General features: G+C 58.6%; 4 protein-coding genes across 4 annotated transcripts; 3 read left to right on the top strand and 1 right to left on the bottom strand.

Moving 5' to 3' along the window:
• Window positions 1-1,311: 1,311 nt before the first annotated feature.
• On the top strand, window positions 1,312-4,446 carry PLICBS_001382 (uncharacterized protein; the record flags this gene model as incomplete). Its single annotated transcript, XM_018317555.2, has 3 exons — window positions 1,312-1,721; window positions 1,846-2,188; window positions 2,413-4,446. The coding sequence occupies 3 exons, from the start codon at window positions 1,312-1,314 to the stop codon at window positions 4,444-4,446; spliced, it is 2,787 nt and encodes a 928-aa protein (XP_018183080.1).
• A 1,214-nt stretch (window positions 4,447-5,660) lies between these two features.
• On the bottom strand, window positions 5,661-7,773 carry PLICBS_001381 (uncharacterized protein; the record flags this gene model as incomplete). The annotated part of the gene is made up of 3 exons (XM_018317556.1): window positions 5,661-6,024; window positions 6,083-7,121; window positions 7,176-7,773. The coding sequence occupies 3 exons, from the start codon at window positions 7,771-7,773 to the stop codon at window positions 5,661-5,663; spliced, it is 2,001 nt and encodes a 666-aa protein (XP_018183081.1).
• A 1,504-nt stretch (window positions 7,774-9,277) lies between these two features.
• PLICBS_001380 (uncharacterized protein) lies at window positions 9,278-10,132 on the top strand (the record flags this gene model as incomplete). Its single annotated transcript, XM_018317557.1, has 1 exon — window positions 9,278-10,132. The coding sequence occupies one exon, from the start codon at window positions 9,278-9,280 to the stop codon at window positions 10,130-10,132; it is 855 nt and encodes a 284-aa protein (XP_018183082.1).
• A 2,781-nt stretch (window positions 10,133-12,913) lies between these two features.
• On the top strand, window positions 12,914-17,609 carry PLICBS_001379 (RNA polymerase II mediator complex subunit; the record flags this gene model as incomplete). The annotated part of the gene is made up of 3 exons (XM_018317558.2): window positions 12,914-14,100; window positions 14,159-14,363; window positions 14,421-17,609. The coding sequence occupies 3 exons, from the start codon at window positions 12,914-12,916 to the stop codon at window positions 17,607-17,609; spliced, it is 4,581 nt and encodes a 1,526-aa protein (XP_018183083.2).
• Window positions 17,610-18,044: the final 435 nt, after the last annotated feature.

Raw genomic sequence — 18,044 nt, 5'->3', positions numbered from 1 at the left:
CAGCTAAGCTTGTGGCCCCGACAAGGATGACCAGGGTGCGCCCAGGTCCTCATCTTGTTTCCGTGAGCCTCGCCCCAAGCCAGTGAGATCCGTCCCCGCCGAAGCACATGTCAATCCCTCGTCGCCCGTTGACGCTGGCTGTGCGGCTTGTAGGTTCGAGCCTGCGCTGCCTTCTCGGGCTGCAAAATCCACATCGGGCGTGACGCCTCTGCGACTGTGCGTTCGCAGGAGATCGACGCCTGCGTGGGCGGCTTCGTAGATGTTCGTGCAGCGAACAGTACGGCGGGAAGAGTAATGGCCCTCGGATGAACGTGGTGTTCGCCCGGGGGAGGAGAGTGCGTTGCAAAGGGTGTTCAGCTCGCGCGTCGTCTTCCATCAGCTGCTAGGCAGGCTGTCCTGCTGGTGACCGCGGAACGGAGTGATGACCCTCCTCACGCAAACAGCTGCTCTGCCTGGATGTATTATTGGTATCGAGGATACTCGAGCACGCTCCTGGCGGTTTGGCAGCATTCTGGGGTATCGCGGCCTTTGTCGAGACTGATGACGGGGAGCTCTGCTGTCGTCCATGACTTGCCCCGGCCGCCTCGCCTGTACTGTGGCATGAACCCCCCCGGCAGGACTGACCGGGACCGCACCCATGCCGTTCCCAAAGAGGTCATCCGGGGCCGCATAGTATTAGTGGCGACGCAGGCGCATGCGCGGACGCAGAGGACGAGCAAAAAGGCAGGTTCTCGCGGCGTGCTAAAGCGCCCGCGGTCGCAGCAGGGTTGCGAGCCTCCAAGTTCCAGCTCCTCTGCGCAGCGCCGCCTGCAGCAGGTCCGTCGGCGCTGGCAAGGCTGGGGATGGAGGATGGGGAATCATCCTCCTGCTGTTGCCAGGGTGCTGGCCCCGCCGACCGGCCGGACTTTCGGCGAGTCGCCTGTGCCACGCCTCCCCATAGCCCGCTATAGCCCGGGCACCAGCACGGGGCGCCGCGCTGGTCTCCCCCCGTGGACGCTCGCGGACGGGACGTCAGGGCCACTGAGCGAGCGGTGGCGGCGCAACTCACGCACATCAGCGCATGTGTGGGGTCGCCCCGGCTGCCCTCCAGGCGCTCCCGGCGAGCACAGCGACGCTGAGGTGAGTGCTTAGCGATCTCCCGACTCTCTCCGTCATCAGTCATTCATTTGGCTCCAACTCGACAGGACCCTCCCCTCCTCCATTCCTGACCAGACATTTCCCGCGAGCAAACAGCCCACGCAGCGCTTCTTGCGTCTGACAATGCACGCCAGCACCGCGACGCCCACGGCCACCTCACGGCCCGTCGTCGCCATGGATCCCACCACGACAGAGCACGACTACCGCTTCCCCCGCCGGCCGGATCGCGGCGGCGGCGGCGGCGGCGCTCACGACCAGAGCCCCCGTCCCGGCGCAGTCGACCAGACCAAGCGCGACCTCATCGACCGCGCCTACGCCTCCGCCAACGACAACCTACTCGGGACAGCCTTGTTTCCGTCGCTCCAGAGCGACTCGCCCCAGAGCGTCGACGAGATGCAGGACGACGACCCGCTGGCCACCCAGGTCTGGAAGTTCTTCAAGGCGACCAAGCAGCAGCTCCCTAACCAGCAGCGTATGGAGAATCTGACCTGGCGCATGATGGCGCTCAGCATGCGCAAGAAAAAGCAGCTCGAGGAGGAGGAGGAGCAAAGGAGGAGGCAGCAGCAGCAGCAGCAGCAGAACAGGTATGCCCGCAACGCTCCCCGGCGACGGTGCGGTGGGCGATGATGAGCCCGCGCCTTGGAATCCCCCCGCCCTGCCTGTGACGATCGCATCGCTGACCCGGGTATTTTGCCTCATCTCCAACAGCTTCGTCAGACAGGCGACACAGAATGCCCCGAGCGGCATTGCTCAGCAGCTGCGAAAGACGTCGGAGAACAATGTCAACGGCGCGGAACCCATGAATCTCGACGACTTCATCTTTTCGGACCGGGCCGCAGCGTCCACCGGCTTCATGTCGCCGCCGCCGCCGCCCGGCTTCAAGTTGGCTGCCGACGAGGCATCCGGCGCCTCGGCCATTCCCATCAAGTCCCGCAGGGACTCGACGGGCCAGTTCGTTCCGCAGTCGGTGCCCCATCATCAGCGGTCGCAGAACGATGAGTTCCACTATGTGACTCGCCATCATCGTAAAACGAGCATTGACGAGCGTCGGGTGAGTCCGAATCCCTGTCGGCCAGCGGCTGCTAGCTGGCATCCCTCTCGCGTGCATGCCTGGGTCTTTTACCTGCGCTGCTCAATACCACCCCTCCACTCGGTTGCTGGCATCCCCCTCTATATATACACGAGTCTCCGCAACGGCTTCTGTCACAGCATCCCAAATGACACCATCGGCCCCTGCCACTCTGTGACGTATCACATGCTGACCTCGCGTTGCAGAACCGGAAGCGCCCCGCCAATTTCTCTCCTCACGTCTCTGCCGTCAACAGCAGCGCAGCTGGCGGCACTCCAAACCTCGACGCCGATGCAGACCTTCACGGCTACTCGTTGGACAATAGCGGCGCTACCACGATGCATCAGCAAATGCCCGGGGCCAACGGCGCCGTGCCCTTCAACCTCGACACTTTCATGGACGACCCCGTCATGACCTCGGCCGCCCATTTTCAGCAGAATTTCTCTTCCTTTTCTCCTTCGTCTTCTCCGATGATACCCAATGGCCCATTCTCGGCCATGTACAACAACAACTCCTCTGTTCAATCCTCATCGCTCAATACCACCGAGCTTTACTCTCCCCCGGGCTCCGCCTACCAGTCGACTGTTTCGACCCCGATACCCATGTCCGACAACGATGGCTTCTACTTCGGCTCTGCAGACATGCGACAGCAGCGATCGCAGGGCTTCCGTCAGGGACCCCCTCAGACCATGAATCAAGCCCAGCAGCAATTCATGTATGGCGGCGCGAATGGCGGCCACAACATGTTCGCCGCCACCGGAGCCGGATCCGAACCCGTGTCGGCCTTCAGCACGGCCCCAAGCTCCTTTGGCCACATTGACCCGACGCAGGTCTTTCAGCCGGACAGCCAGGGTGCGTCCCCCAACGTTCCGATGCGGCAGGACAACATGTTTTCTTTTGGCGGGGAGTCGGACGACGAGGATTCCAACAATTTCGGCGACCGCAGCACGGCCATGCAGAGCGACTTTTCCCCAGCCGTTGACGAGGGCGGCTCGCTTGGTTGGGACGCTTCCCTCCCCGGGCAATTCAGCACGCAGGCCGCTCGCTTCCCGGGTGGCCCTCCCCGCAAGCAAGTCGTGATCGGTGGCACCACCACTGACTACGTTGAGAGTAGCGGGGATTGGGACAGCAGTGGCCTGTCGCGCTCCCATTCGCAGTCATTCAGGCACGGAAGCGACATGCGCCAGCAGAGGATCCCACGCAACGCGTCCACTCCCTCGCATCTGGCGACAAAGCACAGTGGCTTCGAGCAGATAGCACAGTCATTGCCAACGTCTCCGGGCGGAGACGTGCCCGGCACCATGTCGGGCTTTTCCTCTGCCGCACCAAGTCGGCCATCCTCACCACCGGGCTCTAAGCGTGGGTCATCGACCAACCTCCAGGCTGCCGGGAACCAAAATGATGGAAACGGGCCTACCACGTGTACCAACTGCTTTACCCAGACTACTCCGCTGTGGCGCCGCAATCCCGAAGGTCAGCCCCTTTGCAACGCCTGCGGTTTGTTCTTGAAGCTTCATGGCGTGGTGCGCCCACTCAGCTTGAAGACGGACGTCATCAAGAAAAGAAACCGGGGGTCCGGAGGCAACAGTTCCATCGGGTCGGGCTCGCGGTCCAGGAAGAGTGCGAATGCCAGTAGCTCCGCGGCCGCCTCTCGCAAGAGCTCGACCCTTTCCATGTCAACCACGGCTGCTGCTGCGAAAAACACCAGCCAGCATAGCACCGCATCGCCGCCAGCTAACCGAACAGTGAGCGCGAAGGATGTCGACAGCCCCGGCAGCGGCGGCGTGGCGTCTGGACACAACACCGCGGGCAGCACCCCCACGAGCCACTTCGGGAACATCGGCTCCTCTGTGGGCACCACCGGTGTGAAGGGTGCTGTCCCCATCGCGGCCGCTCCTCCGAAGGCGACTCCTGGGCCCGGCGCGTCATCAGCATCTCGGTCCGCTGCGGCGTCATCGAAACGCCAGCGTCGGCACAGCAAGAGCGTGGGCTCCGAGACTTCTAGCGGCATGGACCTTGATGCTCCTGGTGAAATGGCGAGCCCGAACGACGCAGCCCGGTCCCTCAGCCATGCGTCTGCCATGGGCTCCATCTCGAGTACGATGATGTCCGGGTCATATGGCATGAGCCCTCGCGCGCCGATAGCCCCCGGCGGCATGATGCCTATGGGGTCGCAACCGCCCGCCGCCGGGAACCCTGCTGGGGCCCAAGAATGGGAATGGCTCACGATGAGTCTTTAGAGCTCTTGACGTCACGGCGAAATATCCTGGTCGCCTTCTAATGTTTTGGGGGAGGGAGATGCAGATTTCTGCTACTTTTTTTTTGCGAAGCGAAATGGAAACAAGGAGTTGGGGTCACTTTTTTGTTCATTTTGGTGTTTTTCCCTGTTTGGCTTGGAGATCTGCCTTTGTCGCTACCGGTCACGTACAGGTGTTTCATTCTGCGGCTATTGGTGTCCGGGTCTTTCTTTTCCGTTTGGCCAGCTCATGGGAAGCGCCTGTGCTGTGTCAGCAGCGAAGGTCTCACGACGATGATGGTTCTTTGATCTGGGGAACGGACCGATGAAGGGCGACGAACGGGATGAGCGGGTAAGGGGAGAGGCGCACGTACATACCATATATAGAGAGCGACGGACGACGGCGATGGGACTGGAAGAAGGGGATCTTTTACTGATCGTTGTTGGCTTGTCCTGGTTCCTTTGATTCCCCTCCGCCACGACGGATGGAGGTGTTTGAGACGTGGCGCTTTCCTGACTGTTGTGCGTTTTGCTGCTTCGGTTTGGCTTGGCTTGGCTTGGCTTAGGTTCTTGGGTTTCTGATTCGGATTCGGAGCGGCTCCCTGAGCCCGAACCCGCCTTGTCTGCCGGGAGGTATTGCCTCTGGCAACATAAAGGGGTTGGCCAAGCCGTGACCTGTTCTGGTCCTCGGGTAACGATCGGAGGCGAGGGGGAGATGCACACATCTACAGATACACACAGCAAGACACACGCGATCCATGAACATCATACATGTATTTCTTTCACCCGGACTCCAACTTCGTAAGGAACATAGATACCGAGGACAATCAATGATGCCCGCTTGACCAAGCCCGTCCATCCAGTCTAGAACTCCCCGCCTGCCTGCCCATCCTCGGCGTGTGCCCCTGACGCACCCACGGCCGCGACTCTCCCATGGTACCGCCTTGCGCGCTGACATGCCTGGCCTTGTGTACGGCGAAGAAGAAGGAGGAGAATAGAAGAAGAAAGAGAAGACAAGACAAGGAAAAGAAGAGGAACGTGCCATGCACATTAAATCAAGCAATGACTGCCAGCATGCATCGCGAAACCAACTTCTGAGACAAAGAATAGGGGACAACCGAACGAACTTCCTGCGTGCTGACGACCGACTCAAGCTCACAGAAACGCGTGGCCGCCAACACTCTCGAACAAAGGCTCGCGGAAACTAGCTCTGTGCGTCTAGAGCATCGTTCCAAACGACTCCGAATCCGTGGTCTGGATCCTCTTGCGCGGGCTGCCACCATCTTCGCCAGCCGGTTTGCGGTGTCTGAACGTGAACCCGACAAAGAGGCTCTTGCTCATCTCATCGTCACGATCAGCCATCGACTCAAGAGCTGCTTGCTTGTCGTGGACCTCCTTGTACTTGGCCATGTCGGCTTCGTTGCTGAAGTCGTCAAAGTACCCGGCATCCGTCTCCGAGTCCAGCTCAGGGACGAAGGGCGCCCGGGTCTGGCGCAGGGTAGTCCAGTCGACTTCTGCGAAGTACTGGTGGTTGTAGATGTCCTGAATATTGGAAAAGCGCCGGGTGCGAGAGTTGATGCATCTGTTGAGGTCACCATGTCAGCGCGTGTGTTCATCAGAGCGAAATGCTAGAGACTTACGTGGTGATGAAGTTCCAGGTGCGGTTGCTCAAAAAGTAGTTAGGGTCCTCCCAGACGGGTCTCTTCAGCACTTCCCTCCAGTGCTTCAGGTTTCGCCATGTCTCGTCTGGAGTGGCACCAGCGAATGGCGGAAAACCCGTGAGTGCCTCGAAGAGCATGCAACCCAGACTCCAGTAGTCGACAGTAAAGTCGTACTCCTCCCCCCTAAGGACTTCGGGTGCCATGTAATCTGGCGACCCAACGATCGACTTGGCGTAGTTGACGTCGTTTTCGCGCATGTTACGGTAACTCTCTCGACGCTCAGCGACAGTCCGTTGCTCGATGGGCTTGCCAAAGGGTACTGAAGTCTCCGACGCCTGCTCAAGTTTGATGCGCATCGATTCGATTCTCGACGGTGCCAAGACTCCTGCAGCGAGACCAAAGTCTGTGAGCTTGACGTGGCCTGTTGAGTCCACAAGAAAGTTCTCGGGTTTCAGATCTCGATGGATGTAGCCGAGCTGGTGCAGCGCATCGACGGAACAAAACATCTCGGCGATGTAGAATCGGGCGTGTCGGTTGGACAGGACACCCGTGTTGTTAAGCAGGGTGCGGAAATCGCCGCCTGGCACGTATTCCATGGCAAGATAAATACTCTTGTCGTCCTGGAATGAGTACAGAAGGCGGACCAGCCACTCGCTCTGCGCCGTCGTGAGGATGTCGCGCTCGGTGAGAACATGGCGGACCTCATCAAGTTTGAAGAGCAGCTTCTTGCTCATGACTTTCAGGGCACACACCTCCCGAGTGTCTTTCTTCTGGGCAAGGAACACCTGGCCGTAACCGCCTTGACCAACCTGAGTCAAAATCTGGAAATCGCCATGTCGGAGTCGAACGCGCCGCTTGCGGAGGTTGGCTCGCTCCCGTCCTGCGTACTTCGTCCACATCTGGTTATGTGTGTGTTCGTCCGTCTGGGGCGGGGCCGGGTACTCGGACTTGAACGCAGCAAGTCGATTCTGTCGCGCGCCGACGTATGTAAGGAGATCGAAATAGTAATCTAAGAAGTCTAGAAATCACTGTCAGCAATGAACCGAGCCCGAAACTCGTTTGTGGTACATACACAGCTGCGTCACGTTGACAAGCCGTTTGACCTGTGGCTTGTTGAGAATCTCCCTCTCCTCGGCGGTCAAGCCCCGCGACGTATTGAATTTTTTCGCTGCTGGAGTCACCGGGCGCTCTCGGGGCTCATAGAGTTGCTGGCGAGATATAGCAGCATGGTTGTGCTGGTGCGGAGAGTCGGTTCCCGCCAGTCGCGACGTAGGAGGTGTGTTTTCCTGCCCCTGCTTCTTCAACGGACTGACCGATACGGGGGTCTTGTGAATGACGCTCTCGTCAACATTGATGCTGGACTCGTCCAGAGGCTGTGCGTTGGTCTTGCCGGGCGACAGAGGCGTCACCGCAGTCTGGGGGCGAGTCAATCGCAGAGGAGCTTCGATACCAGATGGGTTGAGCGTCATCGCGCTTTCGAACGCGCTTGGAAGATCGTGGGCGCCGGGCGGGATAGTTTTTTTGCTAGGGCTGCCATGGGGAGTGCTGGGCGGGTTCAGAAACGCGTTGTTGTTGTTGCCCTTCTTGACGGGAGTGCTGGGGCGAGCAGAAGCTTCGCTGGACGATTTGTCCTTGCCCCCCGGGAAGAAGTTGGCCATGAAGCTCGCCATAGCTGCGGATGCTTTGGCTAAGGCGTTGGCGACACTGGGTTAGCACCAACGGCCGTGGCGAGGACGAGGGCGTTGCGTCGCGCCTCAGAGACCCTGGCGGGAGGGGTTGCGCGAGACGCGGACGCCCGGCGAATGAGCTGTCGACCACGCTGTTGGTCGTCGACGGCAGGCTCCCAAAAAGTGATTGATGTAGCGCACGATGGGTTTAAACTGTTGCTGACGATGGAAACCTGGTGGTTTTGCGAGGTGTCGAGTTGATGCAGGTTGGGCTTTGAACGGGCAGCTGCGCAGGTCGGCAGGAGCGACTGCGATTCTGGCCCAGAGGCTGCATTCATGAATGTCATTGGGTGGGGTGAACCTGGGTCAACACCGTTGCAGGGGCAACAATCGGGCAGACATGGCCGCTACGGAAACCCCCTGTCGCACTTGTAACGCCCTTGCATCGCGCCCCGTGGACGGACCTCAAGAGGGGTGCTGGCCCCTGGGCCTGGGCTCTCGTGGCGAATACCAACCAGAGCTCGACAATTGACCAAGCTGGAACGCTGCGCTCGGTTGCAAAGCTGACGATTCCACAGCCACTGCCTCGGATTGGAATGGCCGTGGTCAGGCGACCCTGCGCGACGCTGCTCCGATTGTTTGGCCGTGTTGTTTCCCAACCCTCGTGCACTTTGGCCGGGTTTCTCAATGCTCCCATGGACGCCGAACGTAATTCGTGACTGGCTTTGCACATCATTCGTAGCCTCCGACGTCGACGTACTGAGCAGACCACTGTGCTGCCAAGTGCAGACCCTCGTACATAATAGATTTACTTCGTGCAGCAGCGTCCATCCTCCACGCCAAGGAGAGCCAATGCGAGGAGTCGACGGCCGACTCTTGTGTTAGAGCAAGCGCCGGCGGGCATTGCAGCTAATAAAACACCAGGGTGATTCCTCGTGAGTTGTCGCAAAGGCGCATTATGTCTACAAGGATGACGCAACGCTGCGACAATGACTTTGTCCGGTTTCTGAATCGCGGCCGCGCAACTACCCTACCCTACACCTTTGTCCTACCTCATCAAGCGTGTTGGATCGCATCAACAGCCGCGCGATTTGTGTTCTACCCCTCTGCAGAAATTTCTGCTCTGTGGTACGTGAGCATCTTCACGTTCCACTTAAGACGCCGAAGATTGCCAGAAGCAAGCAGCCAAGGCCACACTATTGGCGCGGTTTCTCCAAGCTCGTGTAACCGAGGCGCTGTGGATCTAATCTTATCAATCTCCCCCACCCACCACTGCCTCCATCACTTGACCAAGGTCTCGTGCTACGCCCAGGGTCCGCCATCAGTTCCTATTCAATACTCAGACCACTTCTCGGAGCCGGCTTCCTCCGAAAACCCCTCATTTACCTATTGGCCTAGCATAAATATTGTCGCCTTCCTTCCTGCCCACGCACAGGCCTGCGGTCTGTGACCTGCATTCTCGACACACAGCCGTTCGCTATCGGACGCTACTCGAGACGACGTCATTATGAAGCCTACCTCCGTTATTGCGTGGTTCTCCGGGACCGCCTGCGCCGCCCAGAGTCCGCTTGCGCTCTTCGAAAACTCGGCCGCGGTATCTCGAATTCCCACGAGCTATGAATCCGCTGTGATGGGCCGTCGCATCCTCGGTCTGTCCAAGCTCGCCACGTTCTCGACCGTCTTCCCCGACTCGCACTCGCGCGGCTCCGACAATGCACAGGGCTCGCACCCCCTCGAGGCGCGACCCACGGGATTGGAAGGGGTTCCCATCGGTCTCATGGATTATATTGCGGACTGCGAGGATGATGGCAATCCGACAATCCTGGCCATTAAGATCGGGACCAGCTTCAAGAATGCTCGCGCTGGGTCCAACGTCACAGTGTCCATGAGGTGGACGCCGCCATACCCCCCGGCGAAGCGCATCTCCATAATGTCTCGCCTGTCGGCTTTCATCCCCTTCCTTGCCCGCGACTGCCCGTACAACACGGCTCCGGAGCACCCGGAGATCCCAGACACGGTTCCATATTCAGCTGCGAACCTACCCCGCTTCTCCTTGATCGGCTACCTAGAGAACATCGATGCAGACTACTCCAAAGCGACCGACCTGGCCGTCTGCTATACCAAGAAGCATCGTGATGCCAGATATTGGCTGCCGGGTAACCACATTCACACGAGCGAGTGGATGCGGCTCGTCGTGACGAGCGTATACTGGATCGGTGGGTTCGGTGACAGAGCGTACATTGGCTGGATCCCTCTTCAGGAGTGGCAGAACGTGACTCGCAAGGAGTGGGAATCGATCCAGCTTCCAGGTGAGAAGAAGGGTTGGAGCGAGTGGAGCGTCGACCAGATTGCCGAGCTTTGAGCAAGAAGGCAATGGGCCAACGGGGACGAATCCTATGTATCGCGACGCGATACTTTGGTAGCATCATGATAGCATCAGTGAATAGCATTTTGTTTTGGACCGCTCCTAAATGTTGCGAACTTGCCATTTATTCGTGATAGAGCTGCCCGCCAACTCGCCCGCGTCTGTCTCGATGCTGTCGTCCTCGGCCGGCGGCCCCTCGCCAATCGATACTTCCTTGCTGGGTCAAGAAGAGGATCCCTGGTCGGCTGAATCGGAGTCTGCTCAGCAGAACAGCCCGGCTGCTCAAGACCAAGCAGGTTCAAGCCGTCTGGACGATTCTGTCCTGAGCGCTGCTGCAGCTTTGCCATGGATTGCTTGCTCCTGAAATGGAGGCCATGGACATACTTTCCCCGCCCGACATAACGACCGGCTGCTAAGGGAGAGCCCGCGCGGGAGCGCCATGCTGGTGCTGACGGGAAGCGTATGCTTGACTTTATATGCAACGCGTCGTCGTGTGGACCTTCGGAGCGGTGGGGACGATGCAACCCATCCCGGCCGCTGGGCGGTCTCGTATCTGACAGCCCCAATACGGGGGCGCATGTTCACGATAGCACTCCTAACATGACATAACAGAGTCTCAATGAAGTGCGCTCCTGGTGCCAGCCGAGGTGGCTGACACCGCCAGTAGCCTACGGCGTTCGGCGTCGTTGAGGAGCGGGCCCATCTCCGACGGTATGCGGATCGCATACAAGATGGAAACATGCATGCTTTAGGTGCTGTCGTTGCTGTCGTTGCTGCCATTGCTGCCGTTGCTGTTGTTGCTGCTTTGGCTCCTACGGGCTCTACAACTAGCAACAGTTGGCTCTACAAATAGCGCTACTCTTAGGGAACGTTGTACTAGGTGCATTCGAAGCAACCTGCAAGTCAGCAACACATGTCGTGCCTTGGCTGAGACCAGGCACCTTCGTGAAAGCCCAGACACCTTGGCTAATGTTGCAGCAGGACGGTCAAATTTCCCGGGGCGAAGAGTAATGCAACCATGCGATGGGACTACAGTGCGTCCAGAATCTGCAAGCAACGGGTCGCAGGCTCACAAAAATGCAAAAGTAAAACGCGCACATTGGACTGGGTGGCATCTGGCGGACCGCGACGGCCGCGAGGATTCAGGAAGATCAAACGATGAATGGCGAAGTGGGAGCGCACCCGCAGGCCCGACAGCCGGGACCGGGGACACCGGCAGCAGTGGGAAAGTAGTCTCAGATTGTCGCTCCCTTTTCGGCCCCTTGGAAGAAGAAGCAAAGCTACTGTACTCAGGTGGCACGAGCTGCGGGTCCAGGATACTTCTGCAGCATTCGGGACAGATGTTCAAAGGCGTTGGTATGAGTGCCTGCGCAGCCACGGCCAGGGCTCGAGTCGGAGACAGAGGGGCGTGAGGGGGAACATTGAAGCTTTAGAGAACGCCACTACGAAGTGCGCATGTTACTGACGATAAGAGACAGGCTTCGCACAGTAAGCGTGGGGACGGCATAAACTTGGAATCTTACCAGCGACTGACTTGGCGCATGGTTTCCAGTCGTTGTCTGCCAAGGTTGTTTGGTCAGATAGTTGCCCCGGTGGTGAGATGCTCGATGCTGGGGCACGGCGTTGGCACTGTATGTACGAAGTATGGCGGGCAACGCTGCAAGCTCTCTCTGCAAGTCTTCAAGGATGGGAAAATGGCATCGTGTCGAGGGCTGGGCTGGGCTGGGCTGACGAGGGGCGTGGCCGCAGTTGGGCGGTGATTGTAGGGGGTGGCGGGCGAGTCGAAAATGATAGCCGACAAGTCTCGACACCAACGCCTCCAGCGCCCAGGCCGCCGGGATAGGAACCCAACGACTATCTTGCACTACCGGCCCGCCATCAGCGTACCACCGAGGTGGGACATGACCGGCTGCGACTTGTCCCGAGTCTGCGCGGCGCACGCCTGCAGGCCCGCAGACGCACGCCCCATGGCGCTGAACCCAGGCCCTCTCGGGGCCTCCGTTGGCTTGACGCGCCAATAGGCCAGGGCCGTTGCTGCCCTGTACCCGTCCATCCGTCCACTCGGCGAGCCACTGGGCGTGGGTGGGAGCGACCTGGATGGAACCGGTCCAGCGACCGGCGGAGCTGGCCTAATTGATCCTGGGAAGCCCCCGTTTCCGCGGCGCTGCCCGCAGATCGATCCATCCATGGATCGCACAATCCGCCTGGCCAGTGCAGCGCTTACCGCTGTGCGAAGAAGACATTCACACCATCCGGGCCGCCCACCCCCCCATCCCCAGCTTCCCAACCCGTCTGGTGCCTTGGATGAGGTAAAGTAAAGTAGGGTCCCGCTGTCACTCCCACCACCCCCGACCCGGCACCCCAATTCAGGAATCCGCGCCAGTGCCTTTTGCCCACCTGCTCCGACACGACGAACCTCCTCCCATCGCGTTTCTGACTCTGCTCAGCTCCTTCGACCTCCCCGACGACATCAACATACCGCCACCATCGCCCATTTGCAACCTTGTATTGAGTTCTGTCGCCTACGCATTCGCACGCGACCGGTCGCTGCTGTTCCGGAGACCCGACTCGCGCCCATCCCTGCGACTGGACCCGAACGCCCGCCCACCCGAGAACGTCCGCCTGACGAGACGAGCCGCCAGCGTACTCGGACTGCGGCTTCCGACGACGAATCGAGCGTGCCTGGCCGCAGCGCAACACTTGAAAGCAACTCGAGACGTTCGCACATAACGGGATGGCTAACCGTCGCCCATTCAAACTATGACCTCGAGGCCCCAAATGGGCGCACCGCCGCGACAATCCCAACGGGCGCTAGGCTCGACTCTGCCCGTTCAACGCCCCTCGCACCACCAGCGCTCCCTGTCGCAGCAGTATCTCTCCTCCACGTCTACGTCCCCGACCCGCAAGGACACGCAGCCCGGAGCCGATACGGCCAGCGAAGCCTCCGACCTCGGCCAGGCTCGCCATCATGCCTCCACTCCGAGACGCGGAGGCTCCAAGCTGCGGCTTGAGCTGTCCAACGAGCTGGGCACAGGTCCAACGTCGGCCACGGGGTCGCCGCAGGCCTTCACGCCGTCGCGCATGATGCCGATATCCGACACGATGGAGATCGACACCATCAGCCCGGCCATGTCCCGGGCTTCCCAGCAAGACACCGACAATCTGCCTGTCCCCATGCCGAAGCGCCGTCCACAGGCCTCACAGCTTCCAGTAACGACACCGCGCATTCAAACCCCTGCGCCCGTACAGGCGAAGAAAGACGTCCGGCCGAAACCGTACACAGTCGAAGTCCCTAGTGACGCGCCCCGACTCGCGTCGACAAATAGGCAAGACGCTCTCAACAGCGACCTCTTCAGCAAGGGCCTCTTCTCAGGCCATGCCGATTTCTTCCCCTGGACCGGGAATCACCACGAAGACAAGTGGAGCCCCGAGGCGATCCAGAAAGGCACATGGGACAAGGGAAGCCAAAATGAGACATCGTCAGCTCGACTTACCGTCCTGCCAGCGCTGAAGCAGAAGAGCGGCTTGAATGCCCTATCCTCCATCTTCATGGGTGTTCTCAATCAGCGAAGACATCGTGGCCAAATTACTGCCCCGTCAACATTCAAACCGCCGCCCCGCGTCACGCTGACCGACACGAAGCGAGAAGTGTGGCTCAAGGACCTTGCCAATTCGACCATTTCTTTGCGACGGCTGAGTCGGACAATCCCGCACGGCATTCGTGGACGAACACTCTTGGATCAATGCTTGAACAAAGCGGTTCCCACCGAGCGCGCGGTCTGGCTTGCCAAATGTGTCGGCGCCAACGAGATTAGGGCCTTCAAACGAAAGGGCGCTGGCGGTGGATTGGTCTTGGGCGGCGAGTGGAAATGGGTGCGAGACTGGACAGTGTTCGTTGAGCAGTTCGTCGAGGCAACCATCTCAGCATTCGGCGATCCGGATTGGAAAGCCAGGGTCACCTACGCGTGAGTGTTGCTGCTTTACAACCCGCACCGACCAGCCTGTGGTGCTAACATCTCCCAGAATTCGTCTTGCCACGAATCTGTACTCGGAACAGCTGTTGGATCGAGACCACTACCTGGACTGGGTCATGTCCGGCCTAGAAAATAGTCCTCAGTCGAGGCTACCCATGTGGATTTTGGTCGCGAAATTGACCTGGACAGATTTGCTCCGATCCCGCAAATATGGCCGCAGGCTGGTCTATGCCTTGCTCGGCCACCTACACAATGTATGTGTGCTCACCTCCCACAGCAGGCCTCCTCCACAAACTAACCTGCTTGCGTAGATACAAAACGACATCGATGGCGACATACTTATACAACTATCAAGCCAATTATCGAACTTGCTAAGAACACTCCTCACGGCCTATCCCGAGAACTTCGTCGCACCACACTTCTGGATGAAACATCGGGATGCCTTGAAAGCAGCCTTCGCCATCGATGATCTTGCCTGTCAAAGGGCTTACAACAGCGTGAACGCGCGGAATGCGCAGCTCACAGTTGCAAATACTTCGTCCCCGGCTGGACGCCAGTATCTTGTTCAACTTCTTGACGCGACTCTGCAGGGCCACAACGACCCGGAACTGGCCAACAAGTGCTGGGCTACGAGTGAAAACAAACCGGACACAGTGAAGACGGTCGTTGAATGGGGCACGTCTCTGCACCGGCCTGGCCCGGCCAAGACTTACGTGGCTGCGAAGCTCATCAGGTCGTGGAGTTCTTTCCACATCAACCCTACAACGGCGGTGTTAGATCTCTTGTGCGACGTAGCCCAGGGAGACAAGCTACGCAGCAAAGCCATCTTCAATCTTGTCGCCGAGCTCGTCCGATCAGAGCTCTTTTCTGTTCAGCAGTACATTCAATGGCTGATTGGGCGTGGCGGGCTGCAAGAAGCTGCGGACATTGATCCGGACGACGGCCCCTGTGCTTCCAGACTACTCATCGAGCTCCCGCTTCACTGCATGTCTGAGGCGCAAAAGGCTCAGAGGAGCAACCTTCTTCGACGGGCCGGCCAATACTCCACAGTGGAGGAAGCGAGAGACATCGCAAACGCCTTGCAATGTGTCGACGACAGCCTGGGCTTATCCCCTCATCTTCGTTGCCCAGGCGCGCAGCTAAGGCAGGTTCCGCTGCGCAAATTGCTGCGCATGGTCGCCAGTAGCAGCAAAGCGGTGCAGACATCTATCGGCGCACACCTCCGGGACGTGTTCAACGAGGACTTCCTCAGCAAACTCGACTCCGTCATCGCCTTATCCATGTTCGGCTCAGTACGGATGATGCTGGAAACAATCGAGGATTATTCCATGCTTTCGCATGTCTTGAAGGCCTGCTCGACAACCCAAGATGCCGATCTCCTCGCTGCTTCCGCCGATACCCTCCAGTCGCACCTAGAGGTTTTCACCTGCCTGGACTCGGCCGACCTGATATTCAACAATCTTCTCGATCGACACAGAGCTATTACGCGCGATCAAGGAACGGTTACGCGGTCATTATTGGCTGCACTGGCAGGTTTAGCCCAAAGACTCCCTCAGCGCGATGAACTTGCGAAGCAATTACTACGGGAGCTCGCACAGAGCGACAGAAGCAACGCGCTCGATGCTTGTTCCCCCGTCTCGGACAACATGGCCATGCAAACAACGACTACTGATGGCGAGGTATCGGATCAGATCGACAAGTTATTAGCAAGCGGCAATACCATAGACCATCCCACCATGAACCGGCTGTTTCGAAACATCATACCCAAACTCGAATCTGGATGGTCGAAAGACGACGAGAGTCGCAGGGTGTTTGGCTCACTGCTCACTAGACTGCGCATCTTCGATGCACAGCACTTCGACAAACTCATGGCAGATTGGGTAAGCCACAGCCGCACCCTCAGAGACAGGCCAAAACTCTTGTGGCTGTTCCCGCTCTTGGCAAGCCTCGGCTGTCTGTCGATGACTTTGATGCTTCATACAGCAAATGCTGGGCCCCCATCAATGGACGACTCAAACTTGGGGCCTGACACATTACCGCCGTCCTCAGCGGTATACCAAGGGGAGCTTCTGCAACTTCTCATAATGCCGCTACCTAAGGGTGCGTCAATCGACAACGACGAGAAGTATCGTTACCACATACAGCAAAAGGTGACGAGGTCGGAACATCCAAAGGCGCTCGTGACTCTCATCCGAAACGCTCTAGTTGAGTACTCGATGTTGCGCGACAAAAGCGTCCAAGGCATGCTGCTGGATGACACAGCCTTTCAAAGCTGCGTTCTTGAGACCCTCCGCTATCTTGTCGTGGCCGACACAACAGCGGTGGCGAACGCGCTCAATATCGGCACCTTACCGGCTGGAGCGAGCGCCATTGTCAACAAGATCGTCACCAAGCTGCTTTTGCCTGGCAGCGATGGTACCGAGCAAACGCCGTTCGATAAGATTCTCGGTCTCGCAAACGAATTGACGATGCCGTTTTGCCAGCTCAAACTCAACTTGGATCTTGCGGCATCACAGTCCGGGTCAGGTGAACAGGAAGAGCAAAGCGTGTCCCAGTTCGACTCCTTTGCCAAGGCAATGGATCGTGCCATCGAAGCCAGGAACATCATGTGGACCAGCATGCTGCCTTGCTTGAGCCAAGACATTACCCGAAATCTGAGCAGCCAGGCACACTCGCGGTTTTTGGATCTCATCCCGTCATTGAAAACGGTGACCTCTGAGGATGATGCGGCCAGTGAGCACCGCATACACCTTGCCGAGAACCTCCTGGGCGTGATTCAGGCGATAATCGCTGGCCAGCCACCCCCGAAGGCTGGGCAGCTCTCGCCAGGACTCGTTGAAAAGCTCACCGACCTGTGGGAAATTGTGGCGACCAGAGACGAGGCGCACGAGCGGGCCCGTAAACAAGTCCTGGATCACTGGCTGCCTGCACTTCTAAGATTCATCACCGTGCATAGCATCTCGGCCGAATCCATTGCGATCCCAACTCCGAGCCAGGCCACCCCGGCCAATAGGGCCGTCATTTCTCCAAGTCAGGAGGCTAGGGCGCGGATTTGCGTTGCCCTCTGTGGTGTACTACTCGAACTGGACTCCCGACCAGAGACAGCACGAAGCGCACTACTGCTGGAGATATCGGATATTGCAGCCATCTTGGTGGACGGCCTTCCGGACGATTTACGAAGTCAGTGCGCGAAGGCGATCCTTTTTCTCCCTGGCACTGCTCCAAGTACAAATACAACGTCCGACCCACGCATGTACTATTTATTCAGCATGCCTCAACCAACGTGGGCGGAGAACCTCCGGCTTGCACATAGAGATAAGGCGTCTCTTCCTCACAGCGCGGCCGCCAGGGGCATGGGAGCCATGTACGGCGTGGTGCAGGAGCGATTGACTCCATTTATGCTTCGGCGGTGGGAGATTCTCAGCGAGCCAACACCCAACGTCGGGGAGAACGACACAAGCTTGAGTCTGGGCTTATTCGAGGCCATCAAGACGCAATGATCGCCAGCACGAAACTGAAACACATTTATCATGCGGGCTGTATCAACGTCCACGGTGTCCGGTACATTATCATCCATGTCGAAGGCGTTCTCCGGTGACGCATCGCACTTTCAGCTACTTTTTACATGGTTACTCGGGGGGATTTTATTCCTGTTTCTGTTCCTAATGTTTACTTCCTTTTGTTTCGCATTGTTCCGACGGGGGAATGAGGAGGGATCGCCCGCACGACGTTATGATCAATCTTCAGCAAATGGGACAGAAGGCAGAAACAGAGAAAGCGGTCGCATCGCAGCAGGGTCAACGGGCCGAGGCAGGCTGGACTGTGTTATCTTCCAGGCCCCGGCCCAGGTCCCAAGGGAGACTCCTGTAGCTATTTTGCATGGCGATGGTGTGGGATTGTTTCATGGTGTTTTCCCTTCCCCATTCTTGGGGGCG

This window comes from Purpureocillium lilacinum (assembly GCF_023168085.1).
Source record: "Purpureocillium lilacinum CBS 284.36 DNA, scaffold_1, whole genome shotgun sequence".
NCBI classification, from domain to species: domain Eukaryota; kingdom Fungi; phylum Ascomycota; class Sordariomycetes; order Hypocreales; family Ophiocordycipitaceae; genus Purpureocillium; species Purpureocillium lilacinum.
This window is presented reverse-complemented; position numbering and strand designations above follow the sequence as displayed.